Raw genomic sequence first — 21858 nt, 5'->3', positions numbered from 1 at the left:
TCTAACTTTTGCGGTAAAGGAATATAAAATGATTGTTTTCGAACGAAGACTGAGTTTGAAGATTTAGCAGATCGATTTCTAATTGTAAAGTTTAAGGAAAGAAATTTATTCAGTGTTGTTTTGAGAAAAGTAAGCGCGAAATGTCGAAGCAAATCGCGTTCGAGCGATCGACAGACAATGACTGTCTCTGTCTCTCGTTAACACGTTCACTGCCACGGTAAAAATGTTAACAGCAATTATTATAAGAATACAATCATTTAATTTGCTACTTTACATACTTTGTATAATAATAATACTGCTGTTCAAACCTTGCTTTCTTTATTGTATTAAATTTACGTCCACCTGGACCGTCAACGTGTTAACGTTAATTACACGTCTAATAGATACAACACTTATCTAAGTCTATGGTACCAATCACAGCGACACAGAACGTTTGTAGAACGTTTACCTACATTTAGGGAAGCTTCACGGAAGTCCATTTGATCAACTTTGCAAGATGATATAAAATAATATTTATGAATATTAATAGTATTAATATTTCAGCAAACATAATCGTAACATCTCTATCTTTTTGCAACATTAGGTGAGATGCTTTCATAATAATATAACGAGTGTTCTCAAACTACTGGAACAATTATTAACCTCCTCTGTTGAAATTAAACAAACCCTCTGTTGAAATAAAACAACCCTCCTACTGACATTAAACAATTTTTGTTTTATATTTAATTTGCACAAAGACCCACTATAATTTCCCTCAATTCCTCAATTGATCAAATAGACTTCTGAGAGGCTCATAGATTCAGCATAATCTATACGTGTACCAATGTATGCATTATAAATATACGTATGCGTGTTTGTATACATGTATATACATCTAGGCAACATATACACAACATACAAACATCTTATCGATCAATTTACACATTTTACATATCAAGGGTTTCCCTTCGTTTACCTCCTATTCGCTTATCCTATAATTATTCAATAATTCTGCAAACATAGCAATTTTCTTTAATATATATAATATATAATATAGTATATATAGACCACTGATTGTACGATTAGGATTTGTGCCGGGCACAAGAAGCAATCACATTTAAACATCTCCGTGTTCTGTTCAACTGTGATCGCTAAGTTCATACCATTTTCTATGAGCTACTGATTGTGTTTTAGGGTTTTTTATATGGTAGCAGTTTGTAAACACTTCTAAGTCTTTATAAGTACCTATAGGGATCTTCATAAGTAGCTATAGGGTTTACTAGGGCTATAGGTACCTATAGAAATCACTAGATGTTCACAGGTACCTATGAGGATCAGTAGGCTTCCAGTACCTATAGGGATTACTAGAACTCCATAGGTAGTTATAGAGTTCCATAGGACTACAGAGGTACTATAGAAAGCATTAAACCTTCATAGGTACCTACAGAATTCGCTAGGACTATACAAGTATCTATAGGAATCACTGGACCTCCATAGGTGCCTATGAGGACCAAGCTTCCAGTAGTGTCTATAGGTATTATTATACCTTCATAGGTAGCTACAAGGTTCCTTAGGGCTACACAGGTACTATAGGAATCACTAGACCTTCATAGGCACCTATAAGTTTCACTGGGGCTACATAGGTTCATATAGGAATCAATAGACCTTCATAGGTGCCTATGGGGATCAAGCTTCCAGTAGTGCCTATATTAATTTTCTAGACCTTCATAGGGAGCTACAAGGTTCCTTAGAGCTATACAGGTATTATAGGAATCACTAGACCTTCATAGGCAACTATAAGTTTCACTGCAGCTACACAGGTTCATATAGGAATCAGTAGACCTTCATAGGTGCCTATGAGAATCAAGCTTCCAGTAGTGTCTATAGGTATTTCTACACCTTCATAGGTAGCTACAAAGCTCCTTAGAACTACACAGGTACCATAGACATCACTAGACCTTCATACGCACCTATAAGTTTCACTGGAGCTACAAAGGTTCATATAGGAATCAATAGACCTTCATAGGTGCCTATGAGAATCAAGCTTCCAGTAGTGTCTATAGGTATTTCTACACCTTCATAGGTAGCTACAAGGTTCCTTAGAGCTACACAGGTACTATAGACATCACTAGACCTTCATAGGCAACTATAAGTTTCACTGGAGCTACATAGGTTCATATAGGAATCAATAGACCTTCATAGGTGCCTATGGGGATCAAGCTTCCAGTAGTGCCCATATTAATTTTCTAGACCTTCATAGGTAGCTACAAGGTTCCTTAGAGCTACACAGATTCTACAGCAATCACTAGACCTTCATAGGTACCTATAAGTTTCACTAGAGCTACACAAGTACCTATAGGAATCACTAAACCTTCATAGGCACCTACGAGTATCAGACTTCCACTGGTACCCATAGCACTCATTAGACCTCCATAGGCATCTATAGCAATCACTAGTCCTTGCCCTATAGTAATGCAATGAAGTGTATAGCCTTTAAACATCACTAATACTCCTCAGTAACCTCTAGGCACCTCTACAGATGTTTCTATGTATCATAATAATCCTCCATACTCTCAAACATCCATAAGAACCCATAAAGAATCCTACACCGTCCCAAATCTTCCTAATTGTCACCTTTGTATATCTATCGCGATCCACAGTACCAGAGCCCCAAAGCAAGCAATTATCAAACAGCAACCGCTTTGCTAAACGATGTCCGTCGAACAGAACACGGAGTGAAACACCTAGCGTATAAATGCGTTCTCACGCGGCTAATTACACGTGTATATACGTCTTAATTTATCTACAGGCTGTTTCAAAACAAACATCGTTTGGAACACCCTGTTCTCTTAAAGGTTCCTCTTGTGATCTTTCAAAGTCGCAGGTTTGTTGAAGCTTTCTAACATTCCCAAAAATTGAAATCATTATAAGCATTTTATATTCACTAGTTTGTAGGAAAGATCACAGAGATGATTCATCAAACGCGAGTCGAATCTTTCAAAATTTATCCCTCTTTTTTACTTTCTTCTTCAAAATGTCGAATTGACTCGGGCTCGATTAATCGATACGAGTATCAACCTTCAAGCTCAAGTAACGATTGTATACTGGCAACGTTTCTTTGCGAACGTTTATAAATATCTCATAAATTGATTAACATATCTGCTCGTTAAATACATTCTTCACTTATGGTATAAAGTTTTTACATAGCCCCTATGTCGGCTCGAGTGTAAATCGTTCTTGATATACAAATACATGTAACTGACTACGCTATTAAACAGCTTACGAGTAGCATTTCTTACAAGATAATTGAATACGTTAGCTCGCTAATCGACATTGACTTCACAGGAGTAGTTACGCAGTTTCGTAATTGTCTTTCGAAGACCTAGCTTTCGAGTCTTCCGAGGAAGAGTCGCCCTTAATGACACCGGTATTTTGTGCGCAGCATTTCGTGTCACCCTCGAGTAAAATTAATCGCATTAAAGCTCTGACTTAACAAGTTACAGTTCATATTTGACAAATAGTCATTTGGAAGTAATAATAGTCATTTGGAAACTTATTAATTTAATAAAATTTATGTCCACACTGAGAATTTATATCAGCAAAGAAACATTTTGACATAGAAAGGGTTTACTCGAAGGTTTCACGTACTTAACGTGTACAAACTTTACAATCGTCGCCTACACGTGAAAACACGATCTACTCCTAAGTATTGACTACATGTATTGACTCGCGCGTAGAAAACCTTTAAATTATCCACAACTTTATAATTCTTACGCTTTAGACACTGAACACTACCTACTGTTGATTCTCTTCTCGCAATACCTATCTCTTCATAGAAAGTACATAAAAATTGGTCAATTTCGTGAACAAAATGTATAACATTTAGACATTCAACTTTAAAACTAAATAGTTACAATAACAAGTTGTTTTTTAAATAAAGATATAACTTATGATCGACAGCTTGTATTATATATAAGCCTATGTATAATAATAAAGAGAACCTTCTAATAAAAAGAAGAAAATAATTCAGAGTATAGGTATTTCACATCATCGGTTTAGAAAAATATCTTCGTCGAACACGTTCTAAGATTCCTGATTGTCCGTTTGATTTACTTCATCGTTTCGGTGCGTTTAGTGCTCTCTGCTATAACTATTTGCACACATCTAAGCTAGATTTATATACTATGAAGGGCAGAAGCTTAGTTTACTATTTTATCGATACAGTCGCTGGCGGATACTGGATTTTCAACAGAACAATAATTTAATTCAATCCGAACCTTCCTAGAATTATTCTGCAATGTTTGGAACTTGATTGAAAATTATTCTACTTAAACGTTTTAACAATTTTAGAATTTCTTGCATTGTGTCTATAGTATCCGCCATTTTAACATTTTGGAACACACGCACGCTCACACATATACACACATAAAGGTTACGCTTTAATTTATGTTAGCCTAAAGTGCTTACATGCTAGTTTATTGTCCATGTTGGAACATTTCCTAATATTATTTATTGTCTGCTCACACAGCATTGTCGGTTATTATTAATTTACATTAATTCCTCGCTTATAACTAACTGTTGTCTGGATACTAAGGAAGACTTTAATACTCTAACGCGTTTCATCGGGGAAGAAAAGTGAGCACTTCACAGGTATCATGGAAACCAGTAAAATATTAAAAAGCAAGAACAAGCTTTAAAAACAGATCAAGCTTTAGAAGATAAATACTTTTGAAGCATGGTAATTTTTCCCTAAGAAATTTTGTAGAAACATTTTGTAGAAACAGCATTTTATATAAGAAATGTCTAACGAATTGGAATGTAAAGAAGCCAGAGAGTTTCAGTTGAAAGAAGAAAATACTTTTGCGGCCTTGTATTAATTTTTCTATGAAAATTTATAAAAAATTGAGCATGTTCAAGTCAGAAAAATAAGAGACCAGCTTTAAAGTTTTGAAAGGATCCAAAGAAGAATTAAAGTTTGTAATATAAAATTTTCAGATAATCTTCTCTTGAGTAAAGCAAAGTGGGAATAGAAAAATGGATCACAAAAACGAGGTCGATTATTGTCCTGACCAACAATACCGCTAATCTTATCGCTTAGAAAAAGTCTAAGTCAATTAGTAAGGCTCCTAGTTTTCATCGTAAACAATATACATCCAGTACAAAGTATTAGTCGCATTAAAAACTATTCTCCATCTGCGGGTGCGGATCAAAAAAGTGCTGGTGCAGAATATTGTCCCTAGAATTCAGTCAACATGTCTTTAGCCTAGAATCTAAACTAGCTATCCTAAGAAACTAACTTCATTGCGCTATTGTCACTCTAGAAGCCTCCTTATGTTCGTTTTTTATCACTAATAGTATGGCTGGTGTTTCGATCACTTTTTGAATGATCGAACCATAAGCGGAGATTATATCGATACATATTCGAAGCTTTAAAAATTGGAGCTGAGTTATTTTGATTAGTTACATATGAAGATTGTAAGAGAATTTAATATTTAAGTATTAAAGTGTAACACTATAAAATGAACAAATTATTAATGTGAACAATTGCAGAATATTGTCAGATATTTGTTGTGAATTAAATCTAAAGAAAACATGAATTAAAATAGATTCACTCAGCTCCAATCCTAACACGTACATATATTATATTTTTACATACTCGTATATGTTTCTGCCTTTAGTATAACACATGTAACTCTAGACACGTATATCATAGTATTCTTACGTTAAGAAACACGTACCTTAAATTAGTTATCGATAATTAACATTCTAGACCCTTATCTATTGTTAGTACACAAATGCATCTCATGCAGTATGTGCAGGACATCGCCTACACCGGGTGTGCGTTCATAAAATTCGTACAAAATTATCCACGTATTTTTTAATGGTTTCTTCTTCGTTTATCCAGTGCGACTCGAATAAAAAACGCACACCCTCATCGCCACTTTGTGGCACGATAGAAAATGTATTATATCTTTTTTCAATCGCATCTGATGCGACATGTTCATTTGCCTTCTATGCTTCTGGTAATTTATAAACGTTCCTAAGATGGGGATGAGGTTTGACTTTCTAGAAAATGGCGACGAAAGCTCGTTTATTTTCCCAAGCTTTCTTCCCTCGTAATATGTTTCCATTTATTTCACCGTTGTTCGCATTCTTATTTAGGTTATCGAGATGTTTACAATTTAATGGAAAGTCTAGAAATTGATCGATGTAGAACAGTATTGCGTTCGCTAGATTCTAAAGTAAAACATGTGGAAATTTAACCTATTACCATTAATTAATTATACAAATTAATTTTTACAATGCATAATTTTCTCTTACAAGTCAAACAGTAGAAATAAAGGTAAAAATCTTTCAGTAAGGTGCTATATCTTTTTTACTCAACTCGTGAAAAATGATAAAGTCCCTGAACTACACCGATCAATTATAGTCATTGAAAAAAGAGGAATGAAATGAGATCGAGAAACTTGATTCTTGTCAAGAAACGAGAGTTTCGATTAAGCAGAAAAATATAAAAACTTTGAGTTCTAAAATGTTCGAGGCTTCCTGTATTGTCTTTAAAGTTCGATGAAGGTACAAGATCTCAAAATATATTATTCGAAAGGGAACACGTGTCGAGTACAATTTTCTCCGTAATAAAGTGAAACCTTTGCCAGAAACGCAAACAACTATAACTGTACCTAACTATGTGTATATACTTAGTAACAAAGTTCCTTACAGCATCGACTAGAAAGTACCCACAGCTTATTGTCGCTAACAATTATTGTCTTAACATTACGTTTAATTAAATCTTAGAGCCAGTGGATTCTTCATCTTCTTTTATAGCTTCTTCCATCTTCTTTTAGACTTCTTTAACCCATACCCATGTCAGAATATTTAGCTATTTCGCTCTGGATCCAGGGCACGTATTTTGGCACGTACGCATAAACACCTGGTAGTTTTGGTTGGGCACAGTTAATTCCCCAGCTTACTATACCAGCGACGAACCATTTCTCTTTGTCGTGTTTGTCTTGACACAGCAGAGGACCTCCTGAGTCACCCTGTCATAAAAATGAGATAACCTTAGTTATTTTAATAACTAACCTTATTAGGTGTTAATAATAAACTAGTCATTTGTAAATGTAATAAGAAATACTAGCAAATAGATTGCAGTGATCTAAACTCACTTGGCATGCATCTTTCCCTCCATCAGGATAGCCAGCACATATCATTCCATCGGTTACATTCACAGCTAGCCACTGATTACAGATCTTTCTGTCCAGCACTGGTACCTGGACTTCGTTTATAGATGGCTCATATTCTGATGCTGCAATAATTAATTTTATTAAACGATGTTGCTTGTAATCGATTCAACTTGTGATACATACTGTCAGTGTCGTTCTTCTTGCCCCAACCTATCACTGTGCACAATGTCCCAGGTGCGAGGTCCATGTCCATACTTGGCAGACAGACTGGCCTCAGATGTTCGTGAAACTGGACTCGCTTTTCTAACTGGAGAAAAATATTGATTTTATAAAATCAGACTATTATAATATTTTATAGGAATCAGACTATTGTAATATTTTATCAAAATGAGACTATTATAATATTTTATATGAATTCAAGTGCTTCAGTAATTATTGTAGTTGTTATGTGAAGCATTTACCTGAAACAGAGCCACGTCGTTGTCTTGAGCAACGCCCAAATTGTAATTAGGATGAGGAACCACAGTCTTCACCTTCAGTTTCTGTCCGAGATAAGTATGAGAGTGTCTCCTGGTGACACCCAGTTGTATTGTCCATCCGGATACGTCGGTGTAGCTGAAACTGCGGAGCTCGATATAAAAATATCTAAAATAATTTCAGCTGCTTAAAGATATCTGGTAACCAGTCATAGAAGTATGACAATTATGACAGTCATAGAAATAAAAATGGACTCACTTTCCCACGCAGTGCGAGGCAGTCAGAACCCACTGATCGGCAATTAAGACACCAGCACAATAAAAGATCTGTTCGGGTCCTCCGAGAAGAGCTGCCAAGAACGGCCAATCACCAGGCGACGATTCCACACCACCCACGATCCGTGTTGTTATCCTAGCGTTTCCGTAAATCGTCCTCCTTCGTCCACACGCTGTAATTAAATAAATTTAGAATTAGATGAGGAAATGATTACCTAGGTAATTAAGATTGGTTACCGTATTCTGAACAGGTTAGCTCAACCGTGGGATAGACCTCCAGATCCGTGATACAGTCTTGAAATCCTTTGAGAAGGTTCTTGGGCTCGCCTTGAGTGATATTGCTGTTCTCTTGAGCTATCACCCTCGCTGATACTGCAACCCTGGAACGATTTGAAAATTGGTGATTCATCGCTTTTATATTCTGCAATATCATACGATAACCCCCATAATTTCTGAAGAATGTGCTTAAGCTGTGTTACAACGAAAAATGCTGATCTATTACAAGGAAAAATGCTGATCTATTACAACGAAAAATGCTGATCTATTACAACGAAAAATGCTGAATCTATTACAACGAAAAATGCTGAATCTATTACAACGAAAAATGCTGAATCTATTACAACGAAGAATGCTCAGTCTATTACAACGAAATTTACAGTAATGAATTTGTACGTCCAAACTGATAGAGGATAAAAATATTGAGATGTCAGAATTTGCATACAGAGTCAAAGTTTCCGATTAAGTTAACAATCGAAGCAGAAATTAATGGCTCTTACGTGTAGCCCAGCATGGAGCAGATTGTTTTAGCAGAGTTTGGCTCCCAATGCGAAATGCAGGCCGGCATAAATTTGCCCATCTCCGCATGATAAACCTCTAATCTTCCTTCACCCACGTCTCCGTTCCGCTGGCTCAGATTCACTGCAACAGAAGGTGGCAATATAACTACTGTATTCAAATTGACCAAAGTTTCTTCGACCGAACAGCTGCAATTTTCGGATGCAATTTTTGCAATGTTTATCACATGATAATTTAAAAGAAGGTATATGTGATAATCGTATTACGTAGCAGCTACAAAATTTAAATTATAAAATTGAACATTCATATGCTGAATAATTATGAATTACTTAATTCATGTGTGGTAATATGGCTGACTGAAGTTTTATGATTAATGATGATATAATATGTAAGAAAATATAGTATATTAATGTATAATACAGTATAATATAACTGACTGAAGTTTTATGATTAATGATGATATAATATGTACGAAGACATAGTATATTACTGTATAATACAGTATAATATAACTGACTAAAGTTTTATGATTAATGATGATATAATATGTACGAAGATACAGTATATTACATTATAATACAGTATAATATGACTGTCTAAAATTTTATAATTAATGATAATATAATATGTAAGAAGAAACAGTATATTACTATATAATACAGTATAATATAACTGACTAAAATTTTATAATTAATGATGATATAATATGTATGAAAATATAGTATATTACTGTATAATACAGTATAATATAACTGACTAAAGTTTTATAATTAATAATAATATAATATGTAAGAAGACACAGTATATTACTGTATAATACAGTATAATATAACTGACTAAAATTTTATAATTAATAATAATATAATATGTAAGAAGACACAGTATATTACAGTATAGTACAGTATAATATAACTGACTAAAGTTATTATAATTAATGATAATAATAATATGTAAGAAGATACAGTATTACAGTATAATACAGTAATATACTATACAGTATGTTATAGTAATGTATATATTATACAATAAAGAGTAAAAATATATTTACAGCAGTATCGTTCATCCTGTCCCCAGGGACAGTCCATGATCCCGTCGCAGATAAGACTGGCAGACATGCACCTTCTTTCGCCGCAGTGCAACGGCGACTTGGGCTCGGTGTTTTTCGCCAGAATGGGCTTCTTGACAATCTTGGTGTTGAATGTGGAAACCGAGGTGGAGGAGGAGGAGGAGAGGGTGCACTCGCCGCATCCAATCTCGTCGCTATGATCGGCACAATCCAAGTGGCCGTCGCATCGCCAGTCGGCCGGAATGCACCTGGTCCGATCGCATTGGAAACCGCTGGTGCATACTGTACAAGAAACAGCCAAATGGTGTTCCCATTTTGTCGACATAATTTCACCATCTACCTAGTCTCCTTTTTCTCTCTTCGCTTACCCGTCTTTCGAACGATGAGACACGATGATGTCGATGCGAACGCACGAACTGGCAAATGGAACATGAAAATGAACTATGAAAACGGGGGGCTTGGATGTGGATATTATAGCCTTTATGGGATAAGAACAGATACCGCGATAAAATGGCATAATGTTTCCTTCAAAACAAATGTAGATAGAAAATTTTTTAATGAGAACATACAAAGAATTTCTAAAGAGTATATCGATATGTTTGAAAGCAAAGTATCTACTGAAAGTCTCCAGTTAAAAACTTCTTGCACAAAATGCATCCTCGTTTCAAAATCATAAAGAGATCTAATAAACGTTCTTATGAAAATGTCTGCAATTTTACCGACCAGGTCTAATAAATGAAAGATAAGAGTATCGTTTCTTCTTTCGTAAAATGAGGATACAGTTTCGTTCGTAATAAATGTCCTCCACCGCAAGTACATCATGACATCGTGTTCAAGATACACAGCCCGGTGCAAACTCCATAAAGCGACTCCGTGCTGAAGATGGGTCCACGAGCGGCCGTTTGATATAGATTTTGCAATTAAGATTCCATTAGCGGCGACATGTGCCGTGTGGCGAAATCATAACGAAAACTGATGGAGACGTGTTTGATTCGACACATATTTCTTTTTTTCAATATTTGCACAATTGAAAAACGTTTTATGTTCGTGTCGGGAGATGGAGTATTCTGAGTTGGATTTATGTAGAAATTTTTTTTGAGGCATCACGTTTTACGAATTAATATGAAGTTGAGGAAATAGAAGAAGAGAAAATATGAAGTTGAGGTCATAGAGTGCGTTACGAATTTAATATAATGGAATAGTAAAATAAAAAGGTACTGTTAATAAATCAGGGAGGTAATTGGAAAATGCGAGGATTTGATGCTGAATATGTAATTATAGCGGATTGTATGTAGTAATCAAGGTGTTAATATTACTTTGTGGCGCACTAATCACCGATGTATCTACTGTGGCGGCGAACGTGTCGATCAGTGTCACTGCTTCAGTGAATCCAGACGGTACGTAGCCAGACAAGTAGAACAACCGTATGTATTCCGCGTCGTGCTAATTTCTCGCATTTCATTTCTCCAAATATTAAAAATACGAGCAAATGTTGCATCCAGTTACCATATATTATAATTATCACACTTACTCGAAGACTTCAAATAACATAATTAAAATTAGAATTTTTAACAAAATTTAGTGTGTTAAATATCTGAAACTTATTTAAATCAGTACTTAAATCAGTATTTAAATCATTACTGATCAAGTAATCTAAAGACACATTGCAACAAAAATACAAGAAAATCTGATTTTCTGCAAAGAAACGTCTTCGAGTAATTTTCATCGTGGCTCACCTATATTCCCAGCTATAGTCCGGCTGCCCCGGTGAGATTATTTTAATCCCACGATTATCCACCTCTTTATCAAATGCCCGGACTTTAGTCAGTAGGCTTATCCCCACCGAAATGGCCGGATAAATGGCTACGAAGGCCTTGAACGAAAATGACGAATCGCCCGTGACCGCGTGCTTCGATTTATACAGATCGTCCTCATTAAAGATTCCGTCCCTTAATTTCAATCTTTCTGTTTCGACTTTAATCTACGTACGCTAAGAGTAATACTTTCTTATTGATATTTTCTGGGTCGAAAGCTTCAGTCCACAATACGAAACAGGCGGAATTTTATTACGAGTCATTGTTCTAAATTGATTTTTCGACATCTCTGAAGGGTACAGATTACCTTTACACGAATTCAGAACCGTCTGCAAATACAGAATTATTTGGAACTGTTCGCAAATTCATACGATCGTACAATTATGTACATATACTGTATTAAATATTTATGAACGATCTGTTGTATAAATTGACTTTTATCTAAATTGATTTTCTGTTATGAGATTAGCTTTAGACAAATTTAGAAACGTCTACGAATATAAAATTACTTAGAACAATTTTTTGTAAACTCATACGATCCTATAATTATGTACATACATGTATTAAAAATTTATAAACGATCTGTTGCATAAATTGACTTTTATCTAAATTGATTTTCCGCCATCAGATTACCTTTAGTCAAATTCAGAAACGTCTTCAAATACAGAATTATTTGGCACTATTTGTAAATTCATACGATCATACAATGATGTGCATGCATTTATTAAAAATTTATAAACGATCTGTTGTATAAATTGATTTTTCGTCATCTCTATACAGACTACTTTTAAACAAATACAGAATTATTCAAAGCTATTTATAAATTCATTCTATCCTACAATTATGTACATACATGTATTAAAAATTTATGAACGATCTTGTATATTCAAATCGAATGAATCACGCCTTGCAGAGCTCAAAGATATTTGTATCTAGTCGGTCATACAAGATACATATATGAAAGCGTTTTTTCACGGAAAGTGAGTTACGGGCAGCTTAGAGAGCGCATAATCGCGGGAGCGTAAAAAATGACCTCAACACGGCGCGACACGTTTTTGCCGTTTCGATCGCGAAGGTTTAAAAGGTTGACACAACTCACCGGGTTTCTCTGCTCTTTCGGCTGCCTCCAGTACTTCCTGATGGCCCACGCACTCGTCGGGATTGGAATTCTCGGGGAACAAATCGCATTCCAGGTCGTCCGGAAGAGTTAAGCCGAACACGTTCAGGAAAAATCCGCAACGTCTCTTGGTTTCTGGACAGAAAAAATCTCTTCGTGATACGAACATTTTTTTTTAAAGTGTCACTTATTTATGTTGGTATAATATCTTGCTAACTGATTAACCTCTTAAAATGAAATTTTCTGGACAGTTACATTATGTACCTAATTAATTGTTCATACAATGTGAAGTCAACTGAGGAAAATTAGAATGATAGGTATTTATGCATTTAGCAATTCTGAATCACAGAGATTATAATTAAAATTGAACCCAAAATTTAATTGCAACGAAAATACAAGACTAGTCCACAACATTCAAACGTTAATGACTTGTGTGCGTCACAAGTCCGTCATTACAAAACAAGGGGTTAATGAAAAATATAAATTACATAGCTTAAAATATGATTGTAAGTATCTAAAAATTTGTAAAGTATCTCAAAAGCAACTTACATCGAGTGGTTGAAATTTGAGTAAAATAAAGGAGAATTGTTTGAAATATTTACCGAAGCAGAGGCTTCGGCAGGGTTGCACGATGTGTCCCCGTGATCCACATTTCGGCACAAAAACACTGCACAGGAACAGGGCGGCCAATTCATAGCATCTGACGTCGATCACAGCGTCATAATGTTCGAGGGCGTGCTGAGCCTCGCGCTGTGCGACATTACCCATGTAATTCGGGAACACGGTGAAATTATACGGAACCTGAGGGAACACGCGACCAAGATGTCACGTAAATACTCCTCGGTTATGAGTGACATAAATTAGAACGAAAATGTTTAACCCCTCCTCTCTTTCTGAGGGTTGTACAAAATGTCGACTGTGAAATTGTAAAAATCATACAAATAATCTGGCTGACCATAAAATTATTATGAAGATCGTACAAATAATGTAACTGATCATGAAATTATTGTAATGATCGTATAAATAATCTAGCTGACCATAAAATTATTATGAAGGCCATACAAATAATGCAGCTGATCATAAAATTATTTTAAAGATCATACAAATAATCTGGCTGACCATAAAATTATTATCAAGATCATACAAATAATGTAGCTGATCATGAAATTATTATGAAGATCATATAAATAATGTAGCTGATCATGAAATTATTTTAAAGAGCATACAAATAATCTAGCTGACCATAAAATTATTATGAAGATCATACAAATAATGTAGCTGATCATGAAATTATTATGAAGATCATATAAATAATGTAGCTGATCATGAAATTATTTTAAAGAGCATACAAATAATCTAGCTGACCATAAAATTATTATGAAGATCATTTAAATAATGCAGCTGATCATGAAATTATTTTAAAGATCATACAAATAATCTAGCTGACCATAAAATTATTATGAAGACCATACAAATAATGTAGCTGATCATGAAATTATTTTAAACTTCATACAAGTAATCTAGCTGACCATAAAATTATTATGAAGATCATATAAATAATGTAGCTGATTATGAAATTATTGTAACGATCATACAAATAATTTAGCTGAATATAAAATTACTATGAAGATTGTACAAATAATGTAGCTGATCATAAAATTATTAGGAAGATCATACAAATAATCTATCTGAGCATAAAATTATTTTAAAGATCATATAAGTAATATAGCTAACCATGAAATTATTATAAAGATCATAGAAATAATATAACTCATCACAAAATTATTATGAACACCCATCTGACCATAAAATTATTGTAAAGATCATATAAATAATGTAGCTGCGAAATTATTGTAAAGTACATATAGTAATCACATAAATAATCTAAACGAACACGAAACGATCGAATAAATTCCACAAACGATCCACATATCAAATGACCGTTAAAAATCTAGCAGATCACACGTGGCCGCAACCGAACACCGCTAGCATCGTTTTAATTCGATTCGATGAATCTGGAGAATCCAATGGACAAATTCCTGACGAGATTATTGGAAATGATTTCAGTGAGAGCCACGCATGGCACGTCGTGAATTGACGAATTACGTAAACCGATTTTGCATAAAATGTACCTTGTGGTGCTGGCAGAATGTCACGATCACAGGTAGACACACTCCGGGTGCTGGATTTTTCTGTTCGATCGTCGCTGGCGTTCGTTCTATCAACGCCATCACGTTGCTGTAGATCGTTTTATTTTCCAGGCGTATTACGGTCTCTAGGTATGCTGTGAAAATTTAAGAATATAAGTTTGATGAGATTGTTCTGAGTATGAATATGTTGGTAATTTAAAGTGAAAAAAATTTAAGTACTCGTAAAAATTTAATTTACTTGATCTCTCGAGTAACTAATAAGATCTCTAATAAGACTAACTAAACTCTAGTAAAATCGTATTTGAAGGAGTTTTAATAATTTCAAATGATTTGTGATAATAAAGGTACATTAATGAAATCGTTTTAAATTTAACCCCTTGCCTTACAATTTATTTGCCAGATGCGTCAGTCAAAACTAACTATTCATAGTTTTAATATTAAAACAAACAAAGAAAATTAAAATGTTTATGCATTTTCTATTCAACGATCCTTGACTCTACAGATTGTAGTTGGACCTAATTTTCAAGTTGAAGAGAATTCAAAATTTTGGACAAGGTAATGTCACATTTAAATTGTGAGTGTGTCACGAGTGAGACTCGTCAAAGTATGGCAAGAGGTTAATCTATCACAAGTGGTTTATTTTGAAGTGGTCTATTAAGACATAATTGTTGATATAATTGGCAAAATTGTGTTACAGGAAGAGTAGCTTTATCGATTGAATGTACTCACACTTGAAGTATATGGCCAAACCCCCAGCTATGATCAACAACGCGACGGCGTTGAAGAACACCTGGACGAACCTGAGACGAAGTCTTCCCGTGGTCACATACCGACTGTTTGCCATGTCTCTGATGATCTGAAACCAAAATAACAAACAATATTACAAGATAGTAACAATATTACAAGGATCAGTGTATACAATTCCTGATTTCCAATTTAAAGCTACATAACACAACAAAAGCTTGAAGAGGATTAACATTACGAATAAACAACCTGAATTTGCAACGTTCTGTACAATGATTACAGTTACAATAAATATTATAAAACAATACAAAAGAAGAAAAGTAAAATAAAATAAATGAATAATTCCGAAACGAGAAACACGAAAATCAGTACTGCAATATCCGAACCCGAGAAATTTCATCATCCCTTCTTGTACAAAGCATTCCGTAATCAACACCTCGGATAAACGAATTTCTCCAACGACAAAGGGAGGCTATCCCGTTTGATTACATAACTCGCTGTCAGTACATCTGGTTTGCAGATTGACACAAATATTAATTTCCAAATATTCGATCACTTGAACCGGTTCGCAACTGAATGTTTGAGGAGGTCAACGTTGATTACGCAGTACCCTTCAACAACCAGATAATATCGATTATAATGTTCCCGCGGTCGTATCGCTCTATCAAAGGACAAATTACGTCACTTCGTTCAACGACCAGGTTTGCCAAAATTCCTGGCGTGTGTACGGCTTCGCGAATATCCGACGAAAGTGCTCTAGCGGTGGCTGAGTAATTAGCCGAACAATTACCCGCTTTGAACTTTCAATTTTCCGACGTATTTCGAACGAATGCTACAAAATACAATAATGGACATACTGGTTTCTCAAACTGGATCTTTGAAGTTGATCTTTCGATCAGACTGACTTTAACCTCTTGTAGTATTGAGACTCGTGGTGCACTTATGGTTTGGATGCAATAAATCTTGCTTGAATATTTAATACATTTCAAACTGAACTTCTGGTCGAATTATAATTTGTAGAATTAAAGACCATGTACAAAATAGCCATCACACATCACATGACTTTCTTTAATGATTTTAATAATATTTTTTGATAATTACTTCTGACTGACACACCTGACAAATTAATCCTATAATAAGGAGTTAAAGGTACCCTTGTACCAAGACTATATTGCACCCTTAAATATTTCACCAAATAAGTGATACAATTATGACAGAAAGTAATTATTGACACAAGCTAAAATTTGCAAAATTATATATAAAAATAAGTGTAACAGTAAATTAAGGGATATGCCATGAAAATAAATTTTGAACACACACCCTATACAAATATATCTCGATCCGAATATTCTGTAACAGCAGAAAGTTTCTTGCAAAATGTACCGGAAACCGATAAATTAAGCGAAACGTTATTTCCGAAGAGTGAGAGTATAATCAACGATAAAAGGGGGAAAAAAAAAGCAACAATAACCAGTCGATGAAGGGGAAATAAACGTTGCATCCTCGTTCGATCTTGGCCGGGATTTCTGCGTTTATTATCGCGCGGTCCATTTTCGACGCTAATAACAGGAACGGTTCGTGTAAAATGATATCGGCCACTACTCGATACGGGCTTCGATATTGGCCGATATCGAGCTCGTAACTCGACAAGAACCCGCGCTTCCCCATTTCCCCCGATCGCGAACAAAAGGAGTAAATGACGCGAGTTATCGATCCCCATGGAAACGCGCGATTTCGTGTTCGTTTATTCCGCGTACGAGCTGTTCCAGGTTTATTCGTGCCGCGATTATCTAACGGGCCATATTTGTACCATCTTTTTCCTCCGAACTACAACGGGATTTACCCCGCATGGTCTTATCGATCCCATATTGCAATGGTACACTTTCAAGGGATTTTAGCTCAAAATAACTTATCGAAAATCTTGCATATTTCAATAATCGCACGAGTGCATATGTAGGTCTTTAGTACAGAAATTTGACTCGAGGGAGATCAACTTCCAGATACAACATATGAACTAGTCTCTAACAGAGCATGTCAATTCCTGAAGGGAATTGCCTGACCCTTAACGAATCTACACGTGCATCAGGGTTACGTAACATTGGCGTGGGAAACGGTAACGCAATCGATAACTCGAGCAAAAGAATTAATCGCCCCTTTTTCGTGTTACGTAACATCTGCGCATTGAAATCGTCGCGTCGAGGTCTCACCTTGTGATGTAACGAGCTGTTATTACCGCCGTGAACTCTGACGATCGCCTGTAAGCTGGCCGGGGTGCTGGTCGATTTTGTTATTGTCCTGTTTGACGAATTGTCTGGCTCTGACACTAGTGCCCTATCTAAAAATTCACGAGAATAATACAATTACTGATAACGTACGAATGTCTTGATGTCGATTTGCTACTATTCAGGTGCTGCTGAGATGGACACTTAGCAACGTAGTATCTGATCAACACATTCTCGTAATTATATGTATTATGCACATAACGGTATAACATCGACGTTCACCATCGACATATTGGCTCATGTAGATTAGTGATATGAATGTTCTTGATTTGGTGCTGTTCAGAGGCTACTTAGAAATAAAAAAATACAGAAGTCACAGAAAAGATATGATCTGATGTAGAGGTCTGCAAATAAGAGTCGCTCCGAGTATCAAATATTAAATGAACTGCGGTAAATATGCTCACTAATATTTAGCAAACACGTCAAGAGCAGAATATTTACCTGGAACCTTGCCATATCTTTGAGGGAGAAGAGGCGCTTCCATCGTTTTGCTGGTGTAGCTGGGCGAGCTAGTTTGACTGAAACTATCCGAAGAAACGTTACTATCCTGTCGTACGCTGATGGGTTTCGGCACCGAACTCTGAGAAACTGCGCTCAGAGGCGGCGGAAGATTCGTTTGAGTTGCCTTCGGCAATTTCTCCAGTTTCTCGCCGCTGCTCCTGTCCTTCCGCAGAATATGCTGCAGAATATTCCTCGCTCTATCCATCTCCGCCTCGTATTTTCCACGAGCCATCGCTTCCGATGATTTCTGCTCGGAATGCAGCCGCCTTTCCAAGTCTTGCGACGTTCTTTGCAGTTCCTCGTACCTAATCCAACCAAATACTTTTCTACCCTTTCATTGTATCGGAAAAGAACCCGCGTGATTCGAAACTTAAAATTAAAGGATTCTTTGATTTTTGAAAGATCTTTGGGTCCATCCGGTTAATACGACGTTCGAAAAGTAGGCAGTAAATACACGAATTTCTACTTGGGTTATTACTGTGATCTCTGGAAATGGGTCCCTGGCTTACGTGCTTAGTCAAGTAAACGATCTTAAAATTGATATCTCAATTTCGATGTCGACAGAAAATTAAAATAAATCATACGTGAATTGAAACTCTAAAAATTTGAAATTTAAAGACGCGAAAAATTTCAAAACTTGCAATTTGTAAATTTAAGAATTGTGAAATTTGTAAATTTAAGAATTGTGAAATTTGTAAATTTGAGAGTACTGGAATTTGTTAAAAATGTGAAATGTCTTACCTTCCGATAGGTCTCTCTTTACAAGAGCGAAGATGATCATCCTCCTCGTGCAGGCGTCTCTCCAGCTTTTTCGAGACAGCTTGAAGTTCCTCGAACTTACATCGTTTTTCCACCTCACGACGCGACCTCACCAACGCGGCGAACTTCGTCTCGTCCTCCTGCAGAGCTTCCCTTCGAGATGGGGTTATTTTATCCCGAGATTTCCCACCCGCTGTTTCCTCGCAACCGTTTTCTTCATTCTCCTTCTCCGTCTTCGACGAGTGAAGCCTGTCGAACGAACACGAGGAATGAAGAAGTTTGTACACGGCCCCTGAAGCACGTTGATTAAATTATCCCTCGACTTATTAAAAAAGTGCCGACAGAGAAATTCTTTTAAACGACAACGTACGTTGGTCTTAAAACCCTTTCAGGCTTTGATGTTTCCATCCCAGCTTAAGGGTTTCTAAAGTACTTTACGAGGACTTTGTTCTTGTAAAATACGCTTCCGGTGCATTGTCGTAGAATAGAACGAAAGGGTAGAGTGAAACGCGAGTACACGCTTTAGAAACATAAATTCTGCCTTGACAATGATGCTAGCTTCCTTTTAAAACGAGAATCTTTTGTACTTTGACATTTTTTAATTTCGTAAATTTATTTTAGAGTTTACTGTAAAACATATTCTTCACGAACGTTTCCAGGAATTCTTAATCCTAAGATATGAAAGACTGCAAAGCTCTTTAGAGACCTCTTCGCTGAAACACACGAGAAGCAGGAAATTAAGCCTGGCTTCCGGTTACGAGAACGGCAGACCACTTTAAAGAAACGTCTGCTGAGTAGACTCTACTCGAACATCTACTCTCGAGATTGAGTCGACCAAGTTCACGCTTCGTTTAGCAAGCTCGTCGTAAGCGTAATCGACCGTTAAGCATCTCGCTTCTAATTCGAGCGCTGCCCGGAACACGCTCGCGACTTACAACGAACCCGCTCGACGCTTCAAAAACGATCGCTGCTAATCAGTGTCACGGAAGAGGTTTCGAGAGATGCTTCACTTCTGTGCTCGTCGTCTTTCATCTTTTCTATTTCATAGATTCTCGACAAATTTTGAAATGTACAAGTTTTTCATGTGATCTTATAAAATTTCTTCACGTTTTTAGTTTCTGAGTTTGCTTTCAAATTTTCAAATTCCCCAAATTCTCAGATTTCATGAATTCCTCAAGTCTCCAAATTCAAAGACTCCCAAATACCTCAAATTCCTCAAATTCCCAAGTCTCCACATTTCCAAACTCTCAAATACTCCATATTCTCAAATTCCTAAATCTCCAAATTCCCAAACTCCCAAATACCCCAAATTCTCAAGTTCCCAAAATTCCTTAGATCCAAGCCTCCAAATTCCCAAACTCCCAAATACTCCAAATTCTCAAATTTCCAAAATTCCTCAGATCCAAGTCTCCAAATTCCCAAACTCCCAAATACCCCAAATTCTCAAGTTCCCAAAATTCCTCAGATCCAAGTCTCCAAATCCCCCAAATTCTCAAATTCCCAAACTCCCAAATTCCCAAACTCCCAAATACCCCAAATTCTCAAGTTCTCAAAATTCCTCAGATCCAAGTCTCCAAATCCCCCAAATTCTCAAATTCCTAAACTCCCAAATACCCCGAATTCTCAAGTTCCCAAAATTCCTCAGATCCAAGTCTCCAAATCCCCCAAATTCTCAAATTCCCAAACTCCCAAATTCCCAAACTCCCAAATACCCCAAATTCTCAAGTTCCCAAAATTCCTCAGATCCAAGTCTCCAAATCCCCCAAATTCTCAAATTCCCAAACTCCCAAATACCCCAAATTCTCAAATTTCCAAAATTCCTCAGATCCAAGTCTCCAAATTCCCAAACTCCCAAATACCCCAAATTCTCAAGTTCCCAAATCTCCAAATTCCCAAACTCCCAAATACCCCAAATTCTCAAGTTCCCAAAATTCCTCAGATCCAAGCCTCCAAATTCCCAAACTCCCAAATACCCCAAATTCTCAAATTCCCAAAATTCCTCAGATCCAAGTCTCCAAATCCCCCAAATTCTCAAACCTAAATTCCTCAGATCCCACCTCCCCAAATTCCCAAACACCCCAAATCTCCAAGCCTCTAACCTCACCACCTGTACCAACTAACCCAACTTTCCACTCTACCTCCACACCGCAAAATAAAATTCCCCTCACACTGACCTGTCATTCTGCAGATTCGTTTGCCTCTGACGTTCGTCCCTGACCGTCTGATGATCTTTAAACTTCGACTCCGCGCTCTTGACGATCCTCTCGTGCAGCCTCTTCTCGAGATCGCGCGAAGCCTTCTGAAGCTCCTCGAAGCTCGACTTCTGGCTGAGCTTGCAATCCTCCTCGAAGTTCGCTTTATCGAAATCCGCGACGAAATCGTTGTCCTGATTCGTCGGGTGCGTCTCTTTGCCCGGGAAGCTCAACGAGTAATCCTGATTGGCCGACTGATCTTGAGATCTGAACGGGCCCAGATCTATCAGCTTCTCGCTGTTCGCGTCGTGTGTCCAGGAAGTTGGTAGTATCGTTGCGGTTGGATCGTTCGTTGATCGATTCGTTTCTTGTCTCGTCGACGCTTGTATCGGTATCGGTTTCTCGTTTTTGCTCCGCTTCGGAATCGCTGGTAATCGCAATGGTATCGGCGGCGGAGCTACCTGTGGGATCAACGAGTTTCTTGCTGAGTTTCTTCTGCTCGATTGAACAGCTTGTCCCTCGG

At 36.5% G+C, this 21858-nt stretch overlaps 1 protein-coding gene across 2 annotated transcripts in view; it reads right to left on the bottom strand.

Moving 5' to 3' along the window:
* Positions 1-299: 299 nt before the first annotated feature.
* The window catches only part of LOC100880062 (corin serine peptidase), a 43134-nt gene continuing 21575 nt past the window's right edge, over positions 300-21858 (bottom strand). The window contains exons 4-19 of one of the 2 annotated variants that reach the window (XM_076540131.1): positions 21318-21796; positions 19126-19392; positions 18325-18689; positions 17809-17936; positions 15587-15713; positions 14840-14991; positions 13310-13508; positions 12690-12842; positions 9759-10058; positions 8692-8833; positions 8153-8295; positions 7899-8088; positions 7625-7784; positions 7347-7470; positions 7146-7285; positions 300-7019 (exon numbers count right to left, since the gene is read on the bottom strand). In XM_076540131.1, the coding sequence (XP_076396246.1) occupies positions 6831-7019; positions 7146-7285; positions 7347-7470; positions 7625-7784; positions 7899-8088; positions 8153-8295; positions 8692-8833; positions 9759-10058; positions 12690-12842; positions 13310-13508; positions 14840-14991; positions 15587-15713; positions 17809-17936; positions 18325-18689; positions 19126-19392; positions 21318-21796 (3258 nt within the window). In that variant the 3' untranslated portion in view covers positions 300-6830. The remainder of the gene's footprint in view (positions 7020-7145; positions 7286-7346; positions 7471-7624; positions 7785-7898; positions 8089-8152; positions 8296-8691; positions 8834-9758; positions 10059-12689; positions 12843-13309; positions 13509-14839; positions 14992-15586; positions 15714-17808; positions 17937-18324; positions 18690-19125; positions 19393-21317; positions 21797-21858) is intronic. The other variant, XM_012287373.2, reaches the window with a different exon arrangement.

This window comes from Megachile rotundata, chromosome 2 (assembly GCF_050947335.1).
Source record: "Megachile rotundata isolate GNS110a chromosome 2, iyMegRotu1, whole genome shotgun sequence".
NCBI classification, from domain to species: domain Eukaryota; kingdom Metazoa; phylum Arthropoda; class Insecta; order Hymenoptera; family Megachilidae; genus Megachile; species Megachile rotundata.
Note: the sequence above shows the minus strand (reverse complement) of the source record. Positions and strands in the feature narration are given on the sequence as shown.